The sequence below is a fragment of the Hoplias malabaricus genome, chromosome 9 (genome assembly GCF_029633855.1).
Source record: "Hoplias malabaricus isolate fHopMal1 chromosome 9, fHopMal1.hap1, whole genome shotgun sequence".
NCBI lineage: Eukaryota > Metazoa > Chordata > Actinopteri > Characiformes > Erythrinidae > Hoplias > Hoplias malabaricus.
The window spans coordinates 33,206,731-33,225,654 of record NC_089808.1 but is presented as its reverse complement, the minus strand read 5'-3'; the positions used below and the strand labels follow the sequence as shown (position 1 = coordinate 33,225,654).

General features: G+C 37.7%; 1 protein-coding gene across 2 annotated transcripts in view; it reads left to right on the top strand.

The window, feature by feature from the left end:
• LOC136706975 (protein phosphatase 3 catalytic subunit alpha) overlaps positions 1–18,924 on the top strand; it is an 87,487-nt gene that overhangs the window by 52,156 nt on the left and 16,407 nt on the right. For both annotated transcript variants that reach the window (XM_066680765.1, XM_066680764.1), the window contains exons 3-6: positions 11,729–11,853; positions 13,102–13,213; positions 13,620–13,765; positions 15,565–15,704. In XM_066680765.1, the coding sequence (XP_066536862.1) occupies positions 11,729–11,853; positions 13,102–13,213; positions 13,620–13,765; positions 15,565–15,704 (523 nt within the window). The remainder of the gene's footprint in view (positions 1–11,728; positions 11,854–13,101; positions 13,214–13,619; positions 13,766–15,564; positions 15,705–18,924) is intronic.

The window sequence follows — 18,924 nt, the reverse complement described above, 5'->3', positions numbered from 1 at the left end:
CCAGGGTGTATTCCCCACCTTGAGCCCAATGACCCACCATGACCCTGAATTGGATAAGTGCTTACAGATAATGAATGAATGAAAGTAAATAAAATATCGCTGTTATTGTCTGAGCTGACATTGTACAAGACTAACACACTGCAGTCATTTCATACTCTGAACCCATGAATCATTTTCCAAATTGGATCCCAACTTCCTCCCATAATTCGCTCATTTTCCAGTTAAGTGATGAATTAGCAGTTTTATTAGGTGATGTAAACATAAGATTGCTATTGTTGAGTTCAGTAGGTATATTATATTTATATAAAAATCTCTCTCGTATCCTGTTCTATGCTATACTAAAGTAAAATGACAGTCCTCTATCCAGTTTGTGTGTGTGTGCATACCACTTTACATATTTGTTTTGTCTCCGAATAAGACAAGAAAATATTTTTAATTAAAAATGATTTACAATTTACAATGATTAGTCACAAAATGTTGTGATTAACACGATTACATGATTTATTCAACTGACAGCACTAATTAAAATGTTTTTGAAAATGTTTTTGGTGTTGAAAGCCATTTCTAAAATAATAAAGTGTGAAAAATTCTGTAATTTTGATTCAGCAACAAATTAGGAGTTTACCATGTTTTAATATTGATTGTTCATTTTTAATTAATTTTAGGATTTAGCATTGAAAAAACTTAAAGGAGACGTCTGTGGGGAAATGCAGCTCTCCTTGGTTATGTTTTTATGTTCAGAAACTCTGCGTCTTTTTAAGTGGAACGGTGTAAAGACTGTTGCTTGTACGTGGCTGAAGTTTAACTTCTCTGTAAATTATTATTCACTGTTTGAATTACCACAGAAATTCGTTTGTTTAGTTTTGTAGCAATATCATTTCATATGTTCATTTTTATACCACATGCTGAAATTGTTAATGTATTAAAACCAGTGATGCATAATATATCAGTGGTTGATTATATTAATATTTGCCAATATGTGGATTTTTTAGTTATTGTTATCGGTCCAATATTGACATTTTAACTGATATTGCAACTTGGTGCCTTTTTTGTGCTTGCACATATGCACTGAGCCTTTAAATACACAACATGCTCTTGTTTGAATAAAGTCACTGGGCAACCCTGTGATTCCCAGATTCCCTGTGGATCAGAAAACTTGTTTTTAGGAATGCAGTGGGGTTTTCTGAAAATGATCTGAATTCAGTTATAAATAACAGGAAAACAGCATTCCTCTATAATATTGACTTTTCTATCCCTAATAACATTTTTTATGATTAAATCTCAATAATTAATGTGTAAATAGGTTTTACTGTCAAGGCTGTTTCACAAAATGACCCTTTTGTTATTTCAGAATGAGTTCTATGTTAAAAACAGAGTATTAATTAGAGTTTGATGAATATTAAAACATTTCATTGTAATCTCAAATTTGCCAAGTCTCTTGCAAACACAAGGTCTTCAAAGAGGGGGATACATGCGCAGACATAATAGGGTTAATATTACCATGATCCACATTTAAACAGCTTTTTATGTTGTGAGTAAAAATGTCCATTAAATTTCTCATAAATAATTTTCTCATAAATGAAAGGCAGGAACCTGGATTAAGAGGTTTAGCAGGTTTTTTTGGTTACCAAATATTTTTTACTCAATAAAAATGACCAGGCAGTTTCCATGTCCTAAACACCTCAAATTAAAGTGAAAATGGTTTGGACCTGAGTATACGGATCATTCTCAGTGGCCACTGAGTATATAGTGATGTAAGTGACCCAAATCTGATTTAAAAAATGTCAAATTCAATGTGATTTGTGCAGTTTACACAACAAAACAAATGACACATCTGTATCACATAGGAAGATTTCGGCAACACCTGCTGTGTAAATGTAGCCTTGGTTGCTCACTACCATGTAAGCCTTAGGGGCTGTACTTAAACAGACACACACAGTTTCATTTTTTTATTTTCTCTATTATTTCTCTATGCATGGTGATGCCTTGAGAATAAAGCCTTATGAACTTACCTTTGCAGTTTGCAGCTTGCCAAAGGATTCGAAGGATTATGTTGCCAGTAAGTAGGAAGGCATATTTACCACACACCAGTTCACAAATGCTCACACACACACACAAACACAGAGAGAGAGAGCCAGGACTCATAGTCCATTAGCAGTAATTGATTTCAGTCATTACCCTGAATGAGGATGATGTATGTATTGTTTATATGTATATAGATGGGTCCACTCCATCTTTTGAATGCCATATGCCCAATAATTTACAGACCCTGTGCCTACAGCCACTTTTACACTTTCCCAGTTTTCATCCAGCTATAGTGTGACTGAGTCCAAGCAGTATCCAGTGCAGTGCAGTATAGTATAGCAGTCCTGTGGCTTAAACAGAAGGCCCAACTGAGTGACTCAGCAGTAATCACTGCCAAGCTCCTCTTCCATCTTTGCTAATTGGTCCAATAGCCAGTTCAGCTCTGAGGCTGCGGCAGGCCTTGCTAGCACGACTCAATTGACTTAACCACTTTATCTGGAAAGTCCACCTTCCTGTAATGATATTAAATAAAAAGGCTGCCTCATCAGGCAGCTGGTCTGAAGCAGGGATGCTGCTAAATGATGTCTGTTATAATTAATGATGTGTCCACACTGGAAATGACTTGATTGGGAGTTTGAGCTAATGGTGGCTGTAAGAGAAAACCCAAAGGCGTTTCCTATCTTTCAGGCCACTGTTGCATGATCAGGGTTGAGAAAGTGATGAGGCAATGCTGGGTGTGGGTGGGTTGGGGTGTGTGTGAGAAAGATAGAGTACATATTGTGTTGGTCATTTCAAAATAGTACATATATCATCTCATATAACAAGGTCTTTGGGGGGGAAAAAGTTGATAAATATTACATTATAAAATGGATAGTTCTGGACCTAAAATCTGATTGGTGCGTTGTAAAATACATGATACTTATGACCGCCTCACAACATCTGAATTCAATATTAATGCGCCACTATCTTAAACCTTGGTAGTGAGCAGCTTATAAAAACCTTTTAACTTTTGATATATTGGGTGGGTTAACAGTGGATGAATGGTGTGAAGGGATTGTCCAGATTAATGTAAAATTAATTTCTGCTTATCTATCAGAGTTTACATTAGTGAAGGAATGGTTATTGAAAATATTACTCACAAATGTGATTGATGATATGACGCTAATCCTACTCAGCCAGTTTCTTGAGCTAAAGGCTAAAACACAGCCCAGTACTAGCTCTATACGCCCTTGAGCTTCACCTTACGTTTCTGGAGAGGTGCACATTAGGCTACGGAGTAGGATCCGCGTTGACCTGTTCCCCGTGGCGTAGGGTTGACGCAGAAGTATAAATTGTGGTTTATTGCTTTAATATACTCAGACATAACCACACATGCTGGCAAAGAAACACTAAATCTTTCACATGGTATGCTACAAATTGCTTTTCATAGTGTGCTACAACAAATACCAAATACTTAACATATATAAGTATTTATTTGTATATATCCAAAATTTTGTAAATAGAAAATGTAACATTTTTTTAATCTTCAAATTTTTGCCAAATTTCCTCCCAAATTATGAGGCGTAGCCAGTTCCATCCCATTGGCTTGCTTTCCCCCAATTGCACACACTGCGACACACCTGGGAGGGAGAGGCTTCTTCCAAGACATACAGACCCATTCCGAAAAAATAAGAATATCATGGAAAAGCTGATTAATTTCCATAATTCCATTCAAAAAAGTTAAACTTTCATAGATTATAGATTCAGGGCCCACAATTTAAACAATTTCAAGTATTTATTTGTTTGTTTTCACATAATTTGGGCTTCCAGCTCATTAAACCCACAAAAACAGAATTTCAAAAAGTGAAATATCGTGGAGAAATTATCTCAAATTTTGCAGGGTGTGAATGTTTTAAACTGAGTGTGACACACTAATCATCTACTAAACTCAAAGCACCTGCACAGGTTTCCCCAGGTGTCATTAAATTGCTTCAGTTTGGTTCAGTTGTCTCAGTTCGGTTCAATATGGGGAAGACTGCAGGCATAACAACTGGCCAGAAGACCATCAATGATACCCTCCATGGGATGGGTATGCCACAAAAATTCATAGCTAAGGAGGCTGGCTGTTCAGAGAGCTGTGTCCAAGCATATCAATGGAAATTCTAGTGGAAGGACAAAATGTGGCAGGAGAAGATGCATCAGCAAAAGAGATGACCGTGGCCTTCATGGAAATTAATCAACTTTTCCATGATATTTTGGAATGGGTCTGTATTAGCACAAGTTCGTTAGCAAGCAGAGCTGGCGTTTCATAAGGCCACTGGGCAGCCCCTCCTGTTGGAGGAGGATTCCAACTACTAAGATCTGTAAAACAAGCTAACTGATGCACACACTGTGATAAACTCACATGGCTGTGCCCAGTTTAATGAAGTCCAAACACTAATTTTGAAATGCTCAAAATGTACTATTTATTTATTTGTTATATTTGCCCACCTTGCACACACACACATATATTCATTTTCTATAGGTATCTGCTGCTTGGTGTGTATGTGTATTTGTGTGTCTTTGTGTGTGTCTGAGTCTGTTGCTAGGCTTTTATTTTCTATTTTATGTCTGTGGAATACATTACTTGATGTTGTGTGTCTCTTTCTCTTTTTTCTTTCTCTCACAACCCCCCCCCCCCCCCCGCCCCCCCGCCTTGTGTGTGTTTGTGTCTTTGCCCCTGCAGTGGCCCTGTGTAGGCTTGTGAGTGGAGTTGTGTAATGTGCTTCGCATAACTTAAAACATAAGTACAGGGGTCCCCAATATAACATGCTCACGTTCGGTGTTTTTCTTTATAAAATATTGAATAGAATATATAAATGCACTGATAAATGTGTATGTTTTCTGTTCGAATGCATTGTCCACATTTAAGATTTTTATAATGAAAGTATTGCAAATGTAAAATTCACGTAATTTCTCACCAGTCTTAAATTTCAATTCCGACACTGAAACATAGCCCTTGTGTATTGGCTGATACTATTGTTGAATTTATTAACTGGTTACTTAAGGCAGTGGTGCAGTGGATAAGCCTAATTATCTGATACCTAATCCAGCTAATTTCGTTATATCGGACCGATACCCGATCCTAAAATCGGATCAGTGCGTCCCTACTGTAGACTGTAGAGCTTATTTCATTTACAGAATGTTTTAATAAAACAATATTAAATCATCTTGTGAATTTGAATACCAGTCTGCATTATTTTCATGTTCATATTCAAGTTATTTACAGTTGCCTTAATTGATCAACCCACCCACACCTAGACTCATCTATGGATTGTCTGTGGACTCTTAAAGTACAAATTAGTCCACTAGTAATCAAGTACTTTGTGAAACATGTCCATATTAGGGGTGGGCGTTATGGCCCTAAAATAATATCACGATATCTCAGGTTTTTTTGGCGATATGAAAAAGCGCTGAAAGTTAATTTTATTAATTAAAAAAAAATACATGTTGTCCTAATAGTAATTATATTAATTTAATAATATATTTAATTTCTTATTTAAATTATATTTAATTGTGTACAAATCTAACAATTTCAAATGTTTACACAAATAAATGTGTAAACATTTGCTTATTTTGTAAACAACCATAATTTACAAAGATTCTGACATAATATTAAAAAATATTTAGAATATTGATATTTTATATCCAAATCACCTCCACATGACTGAAGTCTTTTAGATTTTGGAGCATTGAACCCTGTACCCGTCTCTGTGCCTAAATGATTCATGTAAAGAATGTACGCCATATTACATGTAACTGCAATGATTCATTACACAAACAAGGTAGAATATCACGCTAAACACGCTTTAAAGATTTTTTGCGATAGTATTGCACACAATCTGATATGACACAGCCCTAATCCCTTAACATATAGAAATGCTGTGGGATCCCAAGCACTGTAAACAAAATTAGCTTGTTTTAAAACATTTCCCTACTGCCCTCTATTTTCTGCATGCTTGTTGATATTTGTGCATGTGTGATAATCAGAGTACTTTTTTCCCAGTTGCCATTCATGCTAGGTCAAGTTCAGGGTAATTTCATAATGCCACATGCCACAAGGGGTTTTGTTTCAGTAACTCTATTCCTGTTTATCCTCTTACAATTTTAAATTGCATGAATCAAAGGTAACTATGGGGATTGGTAGTTTTGGCGCAGGCAACACTAAGCTCATATGATTATAATTTGCCTGCAGTATTGCTATTAAAAAAGTCTCTCTCTCTCTCTCTCTCTCTTCCCCCCTCCCTCACTCTCTCTTTCTCTTATGAAAACACATCTGAATAGAAGTCAAACCTTGATTATTTCTAGGTTTTTTGTGTTAACTTGGGAACTCTGTTACTTTTTTGATGTTCTTTAAAATGCACACACTTTATTGCATTCCATGAATTCACTTTATCTCAAATCATGGTTGAAAACTTTGACTTTGCCGCCATTTGTGGGATTGAGCCGCTAGCTTGCTGGCTGAGTGCTAGTTAGTGTTAACTCTTACAGGAATCAAGAGAAAGATGTTCAACATGTTCAGGTATGTCTAAATTCTGCTTCTTGAGAAAGGGTGTGTCTGTCAATTGGGATTGCAAATTATTATTATGTTATGTGACACATATGAAAGTGTGATGATGTGCGTATTCATATTAATTTTGTAAATATCTCGGAATTGAGACATTCTTGTGAATATTGAAAACAGTGGAGTGTTTCTTTATTTACACTTAAATGAAATTGTGTTTGCTCATATTGTGTAGTTCTTAGAAAATCTTGTTTGGGGTAATTAAGCTTGCATTAGTGGCTGCAATCATGTTTTGGGAATTGGACTTAATGAAACATGGATGTAAGCAAAATGAGTTTTTTCTTCTGTATTATAAATGTATTATGGACCACACATATCATGAAATGTAGGTCTCAACAAGTCCTTGATTTTACATGATATTGTAAGCAACTTGTTAGAATGCCCCAAACCCCTTTATGTTTAATTGGAGTGTATTATTGGAAAACGGGGCTGTAAGATAATGCCCCTTGGCACTGAACTTCAGGTAATTCATAGATGCAAGTATAAACAGAGGTAAACCTTTTACAAATTCTCTGTTTTTGAGGGCTTTTCTCTGAAATGTAAGTCTAGTGCACATCTATAGAAAGCAAATTCACTGGTGTGTGTGTGTGTGTGTGTGTTGTCTCAAGAGACTCTGAGCTAAGCTTAATTGCTTCCCACCGCAGTCCCTCTAACAGTTGCTAATTGGATGATTCTAAAAGACATCTTGTCTACCCTGTATTTTCTCTCTCTCTCACACACACACACACACACACACACACACACACACACACACACACACACACACACTGATAAATACATCTACAGATCAAAGTATGTAAATCATTGGCTAGAAACCAATTTGTATCCAAATGGCAGCACAGTCATCTTGAGTGGCAGCGTATGTAAGCATATCCCTGTCGCCCCTTTTTTTCCCTCTTTTCTTCTTTATTGTCTGGGCAAGGCATGTTTTTTTTTTGCTACACGGTAAACCTTAGAGGATATATTCTATGAGGATTATTTCTCCTAATTAATGGTTTTGCTGAAATTGTTGGGAATATTTCTCTGACGGCTGTGAGCTTAGGCTAATTTCTCAGTTAACTTCCCAGGACGTTGTGATCTGGGGAAAATAAAAAAGAGGTCAAGATAGATATATAGCATCCCCTTAAGTGTGCTGTACTATTATGTATGCTGGTCTGAGAACTATCATGAATTGCCAGGAAAGCAACATAAGCCATCAGCAAAGTTTTTTTGTTAATGAAAGTAGTTAAAATGTGGCAAACTCTGAGGATTAATCATGATTTGAGCATACAGCAGTGTAGCTGTAATAGAGGAAGCTGTCTTTTATAGAATTAATACTGATTTCATGAATAAGGAATAAAGCAGGATATGAGTGTGGTTGCCAGATTGACAGACAGACAAAGCGGCCTAAACATCAGCACCAGGCGAGATGGTGCTGTGTTATTAGAGCTGTGTAACAGCGACTCGAGATTGAGTAATTTATTGCAGACATGTTTGACAGAAACACTGAAAATATTGATAGGCAGTAGGGATTGGAAAGACCATTTCCAAATGGCATTTGCATTTCAAATTGATACTGTAACAGAGCCTGCAATCCACCGTAACCATGGAAATGTGCGTCTCAGTGTGCACCTACAAGAGCATTATGTCAGCTGTCTTATTGTGTGCACTCGCTTTTAATGTAGAACACATTTACTTTCAGAGAATGTGCTTTCCTCTTGTAATTTTATGCAAATGTATCTAGCATGTAAGAATGCACTGAAATCAGTTGCGGGGAGTTAAACTTTAAAGTTAATTGCTTTAGATGCTAGCTGCGGAAATGAAAATGACATCCTCTGCCTAGCTGGGGAAGGTAGTTTATACATCCACAGGTGTGATCAGCAGAGCTGCAACTAATTATGATAATGATTAAGGTAATCCACGTTATAATATAAGACCAGTATAACATTATGGGAAGGTTTCCCAGACAGAAACGAAGCCTAGTTCTGGACTACAGCTTTTTGAATTGTGATTTTCCAATGAAAGGAGCATATAATTCAACAAATCCCCGTCTGGGAAACCACCCCTATGATTATCTCATGGAAACAGTTATTGACTTGTTATTATACATTATTTGTTTATATATTTGTACACTAACTTAATAAAATAGTTCATTTTCAATTTTAATAATTGTAATAATTTAATAATTGTTTTTCCCTGCTTGTATCTCATTAAAGGTGAGTAATACGGTTAACATCTTGAAAATGGAGTGTGTAGCTAAAGATAGAGGTTTTTGGAACCTTAATGGCATGGGATAGTTATAATGTTATAACATTCATTCATTCATTATCTGTAACCGCTTATCCAATTCAGGGTCGCGGTGGGTCCAGAGCCTACCTGGAATCATTGGGCGCAAGGCGGGAACACACCCTGGAGGGGGCGCCAGTCCTTCACAGGGCAACAAAGACACACACACATTCACTCACACCTACGGACACTTTTGAGTCGCCAATCCATCTGCCAACGTGTGTTTTTGGACTGTGGGAGGAACCCGGAGCACCCGGAGGAAACCCACACGGACACGGGGAGAACACACCAACTTCTCACAGACAGTCACCCGGAGCAGGAATTGAACCCACAACCTCCCGGCCCCTGGAGCTGTGTGACTGCGACACTACCTGCTGCCGTGCCGCCCCCATGTTATAACATTTCAAATGCAAACATTGAAAGGCACACGCAGCAATGTGAGGAAAGAAAGCCTGTTGAAGGCATCTGAGAGCTGCTGTGGAAACAATAGGATACAGCTAACACTGATCATGACATGTTTGTTACTAAGCAGTTTATGCAGTTACTCTGCACTGGTTGGACTTCGCTGTCGTATTGTTGTTGGTTTAAATCATTTTTGGGATGCGTGCAGGTTTTCAGTGTTCCAGATGTTTTGTTAATTCTCAAAAATTCTTGGATTGTGAGTTGAATGGTGATCTAGATGATCGTGAATAGGCTGGTTATAACGTCAGTGTTTCAGTTGCTCATTGTGTATGTTTGATGTTTAATCCCAATGGGTATATGTGGGTAATCCTTTAAAAGGGGAGTAATCTGTCAAAGGAGGCACGGTGGTGCAGCAGGTATGATAGCATGATGATGGATCAGTTGGCCCTGCAAAGTTGTTGACTACTCCCCATCCACTGCACCTCTACCTGTACAAAGCAGTTAAAGAATATTAATGATTCAATGAATGAGTAATCTCTAAATATTAATACATTTTAAAAAATAATAAACAGTTTACTTGTCTACCTTTGCTCTGCATTTGAGGTTATCATCCAATATCTAGTTTTAGTGGTTAATAAATAATGATTTTAAATAATCTGTTGATTTAACAGATTCGTTACTCTCTCCTACAAACTCTTCAAACTCACTCTCAGTTCCATATATATATTTTACTGTGATTATATATAACTTTATACAAGCACCACACTTACTGAGAAGGCATTAGTTTAAATATATAGAATTATCTTACGTGCCTAAGACTTCAGCACTATTTTTCGAGCATTTCTATTGGTCCCTTCATCATGAACTTTTCACACAATATAAAGGACAGATGCTGTGTTCAAGTGATGTAGAAATGTAAAAATCCACACAAATGGAGAGACATATATATGAAGCTGTCGCACACACACATACAATGTGTGGAAAGAGACTTTGTACATATTCCCAATACCTTTTCCTTTCATTTGTCACTAGCTTTTGTGTCTTGAAATAGATGATTAATCCTGTGATGTTATGATATATGTATTAGGTTTTCATACCATGAACATTTCAAGTCTTAAAACACTGCTTGTCTTGAAAGAGGAAATCTGCTGAACTCACTATGTAAGAATTATTTGGCATGCCTAATGTTTTGGCTATCCCTCAGAATCTTTTGTAATATTTCTTTTTTTTTTTTTGCCTAATTATGAGCTAATTTATTCCTGGCTCACACATCATCAGAGCTCAGCAGCAGACTTGCAAGTGCTTTTTGGTTCTCACTGGGGAGTTTCTTTGTTACTAGATTCCATAGAAGTTCATTAATGCAGTTATGGATATGGATATACTGTTCTAATGAAATATGACACACAAGGTCATCGAAGCGTCCAGCGAATTTGCCTTAAAAGTCTAACCCTTTGATAGCTGTGGATAAAGGTGATTGTTTGACTTCACTGCTTTTGGTAAATGTCATCCTATTACATGTCCTCTCCCGTAACCGTGTTTTCCGTTAGAGACATTTAAAGGAGAATAGTGTATAATCTCTGCTTTATAAATAGGTCTCGCTATACCATAGGGCCATTCACAGGGGGGATCTTAACCTTCTAAGGCATAAAGTCGCAAATACATGACAGTTCAGAAGTTGTCCCTACGGCTTAGTGTCATGAGAATGTGCCTTTGAAATCTTTTCAATGCAGTGATGGCACAACAGCGTTTTGAGTGTTTTCATGTTGCTGTGTCAAAGGTGCTTTAAAATGATGAAAATACCTATTCCTTTTTGTTCAGACCAAAGCACCTTTATATATCAGGTTATAAACAGAGGAGGCAAAAAATTACAGTTGTGTGTGTGTGTGTGGCTTTTCTCATAGCGTGGTTTTTAACCGAGATGAAAACTGCTCAAGAGCCGAAACCTGGATCCCTTCAGGCAGCACGTTCTATTGGTTTATTACAGGACAAAACAACTGAATACCCCTTTACACTATTACTATACAAGGTCATCTCAATAAACGTATCACTCTGCTCTCTGCTTCATGAAAGTGAGGCTCTGCTCGGGGCTAGTATGCATTGTTTATTGTACAAAGGCGCATTTCATCCCACAGCACTGAAGCATTTATTATTCATTAAACAAAAGGCCAGGTGACACGCTTTATTTGAAAAGCCTTAAGCACTGTTGGTTGGCAACAAGATGGAGGGAAAGCTTTCTATAACTGTGCCACTTCAAAGCTTTGACATCAGCTCTGTGTGGAAATGTGTCCCATTGTGGATGGTGAACAATGCGTCGTTGAAAGATGGATTAATAAATGCTTACAGGTGTCACTGATATTTACATGCACTATATTGTCTACTTTACATGATCATCTTTTAGAAAAACAATTAGAACACGTTTTCAGTAAAATTCTACAATCTTGTGTCTTTTTCTAGTTTGTGGAGACATCCATGGGCAGTTCTTTGACCTGATGAAGCTGTTTGAGGTTGGAGGGTCACCGGCCAGCACACGCTATCTTTTCCTGGGTGATTATGTGGACAGAGGATACTTCAGTATTGAAGTAAGTCTAAATTATATGTAGTCACACTTTTGAAACAGCAAAACAGTGCTAAGGAGAAAATGCAAGCTCTGTATTAGGGCTAGGTGATATGACCAAAACAAAATGGCGATTACACGATAATATGAAAACCATAACAAAACGTTATTTTTTGTTTAAATGTAAAACTAAATGTAGTTTCTTTAAGACGATCTTAAAATAAGGTTTTTATTCATTTGTGTATTTTTTGAAGCACTGACATGGTTCATCGTCACCACAAAACCAACAAACCCCTGTAGGCGGGACTGTGACTCCATTGGCTGCAGCACTAAATGATGGCTGCTGATTGGCTAAATAAAAGTGACGTCCAATGAGAAGCGCATTCTCTGTTTGGGAGCTGTGGAGTATCTGCTCCTCCCTCTGACTGAGGGACAGCGGCGTGTCTCGAACAAGTCATGGTCTTAACAGCACTCTGTTTTGGAATTAAAGCTTCGCCACTAGTGCCATTTTTGTCCATTGTTGACTTATTCACGGTTATCAGAGAGGTAGACCCGAGTGTGTGCGATAAATGTGCTGATAACTGTTCCAGTGGCATACACAAACAATGGCAGGACAGCGTGGGATGAGTGTTTGTGTGCGCGAACATGTGGGTGCACGCAAGAGAGAGGAAAAACTGGAAATGGAAACCTGGGTATCTTCTGCATACTCGATATTAAGGCATATGGTCGTTTTCAAAATCGTGTTAAAAAAACATTTAAAATACTATGGAATGTATTGATATATCCCCCACGTGTGTCAGAGGCTCACGCTTACATCACCATATCGCTATATGCCAAAAGTCTTATCGAATTAAAAATCATACCGGTATTATCGTACACAATGTTATATCCTCCTACTCTGTATGCATTATTGGAAGACTATATCCATTTTCACTGGTTATAAGGGGAATAGTGTATCTTCTGTATGAAATCCTGTACTGCATTGTGAAGGTGCATAAATCTGTATATTCCTGTGCAGTCATAAGATTTGAATTCTTATAGCACATGCCAGTTCTCTTTAAATCTGCTTTAATTATCAGTCTCAATAACGTTTGGTTGGCGATATTCACATTCACTATGTTTGCTTTTATTAATAATATTTGAGGTTTTGTGTAAAGCATAGAAAGTGTGAATGTCTTCTCTTTCCTCTTTAGGGTTATTTTTTTTCACCAATTACCAATTGTCAACAATGACATCACCCTTCTGTGTTTGTGTTCTTGTTTCCTTTTTTTAGTGTGTGCTGTACTTGTGGGCCTTAAAAATCCTTTACCCCAAAACACTGTTTTTGCTGCGTGGGAATCACGAATGTAGACATTTAACAGAGTATTTCACCTTTAAGCAGGAATGTAAGTACCACTCCCAACTTTACCTTAACAGCTGTATTTCCCACTGTAAACTAACATTTAAAAAGTGAAAACAAACAGGGTCTATTCTGGTCACAACTGCCAATTTGTTCCTATAAGTTTGCATCCTAATTAGCATATGAAGTCAGCTTTTTTTTTTTATACATACTCACTTTGATGTTTATACGTGTCAGACCAATTTGCTCTTAGGCTGAGGTAATAACAATTTCACCTGCCAAGTCCAGAATCCTGTTTTCTTTTCTGTCAGTTGGACGTGTTTGGATGGCCTTATGAAAAATCTCCACCTTTGGCTAACACACAGGACCAGTACATTTTTATGTTTTCTTTGGCTGGCCGGCATTTTCCCTCCCTGCTGTTTCAACTCAGCCTTCTTTTCCGTCCCTGACAGGTAGAATTAAGTACTCGGAGCGGGTGTACGACGCATGTATGGACGCTTTCGACTGCCTCCCACTGGCTGCACTCATGAACCAGCAGTTTTTGTGTGTCCATGGAGGACTGTCCCCAGAAATAACAAACCTCGATGACATCAGAAAAGTATGTATACCACACCTGCGATCTCATCCAATGGGCCTCAGCAATTTCTTCAATAAAATGCTCCTGGATGCTACAGTCATACAGTCATGCTCTCCTCGCCTCTAATTGAATGGACCATTTGTAAGGAACATTGTCATATTTCTCACTTGGTTTGTTCCAGGTATGAGACAGTAAAATCGTTTTTACTTCTCCATTTCCCTCTGAAGAAAGTGCAAACTCATTTAGAGGTGGAATTAGATGAGCTGTTGTGGGCAAATTGTAGCCACTATCAAATCTTTAATCACAATACTTCAGATTCAGAGATCTTTACTCAGGTCTTTAATATACAGGTGATGGTCATAAACATATAATATCATGCAAAAGTTTCTTTATTTCAGTAATTCTGTTTGAAAAGTGAAACTTGTATATTATACTCATTCATTACACACAGACTGATATATTTCAAGTGTTTATTTCTTTTAATTTGATGATTATAACCGACAACTAATGAAAACCCCTAATTCAGTATCTCAGAAAATTAGAATATTGTGAATACTGTGAATATTGTTCAATACTGAAGACACCTGGTGCCACACTTTAATCAGCTTATTAACTTGGTATACCTGCAAAGGCCTTTAATGCAAAGGAAATCACGGTCCCACAGTCTGGAGGAAGAGAGGAGAGGCACAGAATCCACGTTGCTTGAGGTCCAGTGTAAAGTTTCCACAGTCAGTGATGGTTTGGGGCCCCATGTCATCTGCTGGTGTTGGCCCACTGTGTTTTCTGAGGTCAAAGGTCAATGCAGACATCTACCAGGAAGTTTTAGAGGACTTCATGCTTCCTGCTGCTGACCAACTTTATGGAGATACAGATGTCATTTTCCAACAGGAATTGGACCATGGGGTCCCTGTTCTTAATTGGACAGCAAACTCACCTGACCTTAACCCCATAGAAAATCTATGGGGTATTGTGAAGAGGAAGAAGCAAAACGCCAGACCCAACAATGCAGAAGAGCTGAAGGCCACTATCAGAGCAACATGAGCTCTCATATAACACCTGAGCAGTGCCACAGACTGATCGCCTCCATGCCACGCCACATTGCTGCAGTAATTCAGGCAAAAGGAGCCCCAACTAAGTACTGAGTGCTGTACATGTTCATACTTTTCAGTTGACCAGCATTTCTAAAAATCCCTATTTTGTATTGCTCTTAGGTAATATTCTAATTTTCTGAGATACTGAATTAGGGGTTTTCATTAGTTTTCAGTTATAATCATCAAATTAAAAGAAATAAACACTTGAAATATATCGGTCTGTGTGTAATGAAGTTTCACTTTTTGAATAGAGTTACTTTTTCATGATATTCTCATTTCAGCACCAGTATATTCATTATCTACAGAATGACTGTGATTGATTGAAGCAAGGTTATTTTGTGATGTATACATTCCCTGGGCTCTAGTCTCAATTTCTGAGTGATTTCCTGCTTGAGTGAGTATTAATAAAGAAAAGCAGTATGAAGGTGGGGAGTGGGGTTAGATCATTTCAAATATAAGTCAGTCATTTTTGTCTGTTCATCACAGCGATGTGGCAAGTTGTGATATGATATGGTGTGTGTGTGTATGCGGCACTGTGAAAGTTTGCAGAATAATCACCGCTGTAGAACTAATGTTTATCATGATGGTACAATGTACAGTAGCCGTGAAATCGGTTTGAAAACCACATATACTGATATACAGACTTAGAGGATTATGGTTCTGTGGATGTCGACCATAATGCCTTCAAGTCTGAGGCAACTAAGTTGAGTGTGTGTTTACCGTTTCCAGTTAGACAGATTCAAGGAGCCCCCTGCGTATGGACCAATGTGTGACCTCCTGTGGTCAGACCCACTGGAGGATTTCGGAAATGAGAAGACCCAAGAACACTTCACACACAACACAGTGCGAGGTTGCTCCTACTTCTACAGGTGCTTAAAAACACAGTACAGTTCACTTACAGTGTCATACTTTTCACGAGTTTCTAACTTTCCTCATTTACCAGTTCCTCTACTAACAAGGTGTTTAGGTAGTTTACTTTTGATAAATTCCCCTCTAAACCCAAACACATCTGTTTCAACTGGAATTTGAAAGAGTAGACAGTTATTTGTAAAATATCTAGTATAAAAATTACAAAGCAAAAGCAATGTGAGAAACAAATTTCATTGTGTGCAATGCTATGATTTACCAACAACTGTGACATTAAATAGAGGCAAATTTGTGCTCTTGGGCTTTGACACCAGAAGGAAATGTCTTATGAATAATGGAATCACAATGGCTTCATGAAATCAGAGAACTGAGTTTCAGGTGAACTATGTATAAACTCAGAAACATGAGACCAAACTGATTTGCTCTGAACATAACCAATGGTTTATCATGTTAGGTTCTGCCAGCCTAAACACAGGTTGAACAAATTTAAAGATTTGTTCATTTCATTCCTTTTTTACACGGAGTGTTTGTAGACCTAATTACGTTTGGTATTTAGATGTGATTCTCATTTTTGGTTTGCAACAGTTTAGTTTTGGGTTTGTTCCTGGCAGAATACTGTGTTTCTTTTTTCATTTTTATACCCATTTGGAGATTTGGTTTAAAGGTTATACACAGAGCTGAAATTAAAGTCAGATTACAATTTGAAGATGTTATAAATTCTTATAAAATCCAAAAGAAATCAAGACAATACATTATCGCTTTACGTCAGTATAGCAGAATGTGCTAAAACAGAGGTGAGGGATGCCAGGAAAGTACTGCGTTTAAAATCAGTAAACATTGGCAGTAGCTTTCTTTTGCATCAATAACAGGCTATCTTGCTGTCTCCGTCTCTGTCAGTGGGGTGTAATTGGAAGCATACAGCCGAGCGGACTTTACAAGCATGCCCCTGAGCAGCAGACACCAAAGAGCAGGGTCCTGCATCTTCACCAGCCAGCCAAAAATAAATAAATAAAATGAAAAAAAAAAATCCTGTCTCATCTCACCAAGAGCCCTTGTAACACTTTTGTACATCGAGCCAGCCATGTAATTTCACACGATTCAAATTTGCATCCGATCTGTTTTCAAACCTGAAAATGGCCAGTGATGAGTGGATGCATACATTTAGGTGTTCAGTCTTTTGACTATTTGCTGTCATGCCATATGACAGGCAGCAAAGGAAAAAAAAATATTTGCAACTTGGAAAAGGATTTGAAGTGTAGCGTCTTAAGAAATCAGCTTTTTCACCTTTACTCTCTATTTGAAATACAGGGGTTGGACAATGAAAGTGAAACACCTGGTTTTAGACCACAATAATTTATTAGTATGGGGTAGGGCCTCCTTTTGCGGCCAATACAGCGTCAATTCGTCTTGGGAATGACATATACAAGTCCTGCACAGTGGTCAGAGGGATTTTAAGCCATTCTTCTTGCAGGATAGTGGCCAGGTCTCTACGTGATGCTGGTGGAGGAAAACGTTTCCTGACTCGCTCCTCCAAAACACCCCAAAGTGGCTCAATAATATTTAGATCTGGTGACTGTGCAGGCCATGGGAGATGTTCAACTTCACTTTCATGTTCATCAAACCAATCTTTCTCCAGTCTTGCTGTGTGTATTGGTGCATTGTCGTCCTGATACACAGCACTGCCTTCAGGATACAATGTTTGAACCATTGGATGCACATGGTCTTACTGGTGCAATGTGCAGTTAATGAAGGTTGGCCACCAGGCTGCTCCAATTTAGCCATGAAACCTCCCACACTAAAATGACAGGTGTTTCAGTTTCATTGTCTAACCCCTGTATATTTGAGTTGAGTCTGTTGGGCAATAAACCATATGGAACTTCAGTTTATCATCTGCTGAAAAATAATTTTGGCCTAGGGTAATTTGTACTACTTTTTTACTTTTTCAAATTAGCAGAACTAGATGTGTGCCAACTAGAACATGGGTAGCCATGTGTAAGGAAACACCATGCTTTTTTATGGCTGCCGATGAGCAAGCCTTTGAAATTAGTCACTTGCGCAGAGCGGAATGATATAATGGCCAAAAGTGTTTTTTAAAATGTATTATTTAACAGAAAATTGACCTGCAGCTGAGATCATTGTCATAAAACTGTGCCATTCAGTTGTTGTATTTTTGATTAATCTTGCTAGACCTTCATCAGATAATATGAAAATATTATTTGGCTTCCAGGATTTGTGCTTGTCCTTGCACAAGCCAAGGGAGTAAGTCATTCCTTTGTCTTTCTTTTGAGCGTATTTGTGCAGGCACATACCTCTGTTGGTGCTTGTTTAAGAAGTTGTTTTAGTTTTGACAGTTTATTCAGTGGTTGGAAGCAGTCATGGAGTAGACTCGTCACCGAAGCCAGTTGTAAACATGGGAAAGTTCCAGCTTGCTCCTTTCTAGTTAGAGGGTTGTGGCATGGAAAAGACCAGAAACTCACTTCTAGCCTTTCAGGATGGCTGACAACGTTTGCATTGGCTTCCACTCTGCCTGGCTGATCTTATGAGTGTTGAGGTTTCCCCCTGACTCTCAAAACACACGCAGAGAAATTTCCTTCCATGGAAGTTACTGATGGACCTTTAATGTGTAGCATGTTGTGCACACTTTGAATATGTTGAATTTGTTCACCATTTAACCTTCTTAGGACGACTGATGCAAATGTGTGTAATTCTGCCAGTTTAATCTCTTTATGCTGTCATTGTGTGGGCTTCATGTTTAAAGAATGTGAAATCTCTGAGATGTAATATTCTCTTTGTCTTTAACTTCTACTTTGAACAAGAACAAAAAAGAATAGTTTGTATCTAAGTCATGCTTTATCATTGTTCTGATGTTTTATGTAGTTATACATAACAGATGTTGAACAATGAGAAACAGTTATGTCTCATGTGGAGTTTATAAAATAATATTGCTGTTGCTGACATGCAGTAACATAGATGCACCATACATTCACAGATTGGATTCAAATGTATTTAATACGAGTCTCATGCTTGTTACTGAACAGTGTTTTAATGATATTCAGTAGTTTTATGTTAATGATCATACAATTTGCTACTGACCCACCAAATTTCAGTGTCAAAACTAATATTTTTTAGCTGATGAGCGTGTTTGTTTCTAAATGAGCTCTATTGGTTTATCTGTAATCTCCTATCTCTTTGTTCAGAAATCAATATTAAAGTCATATTGAA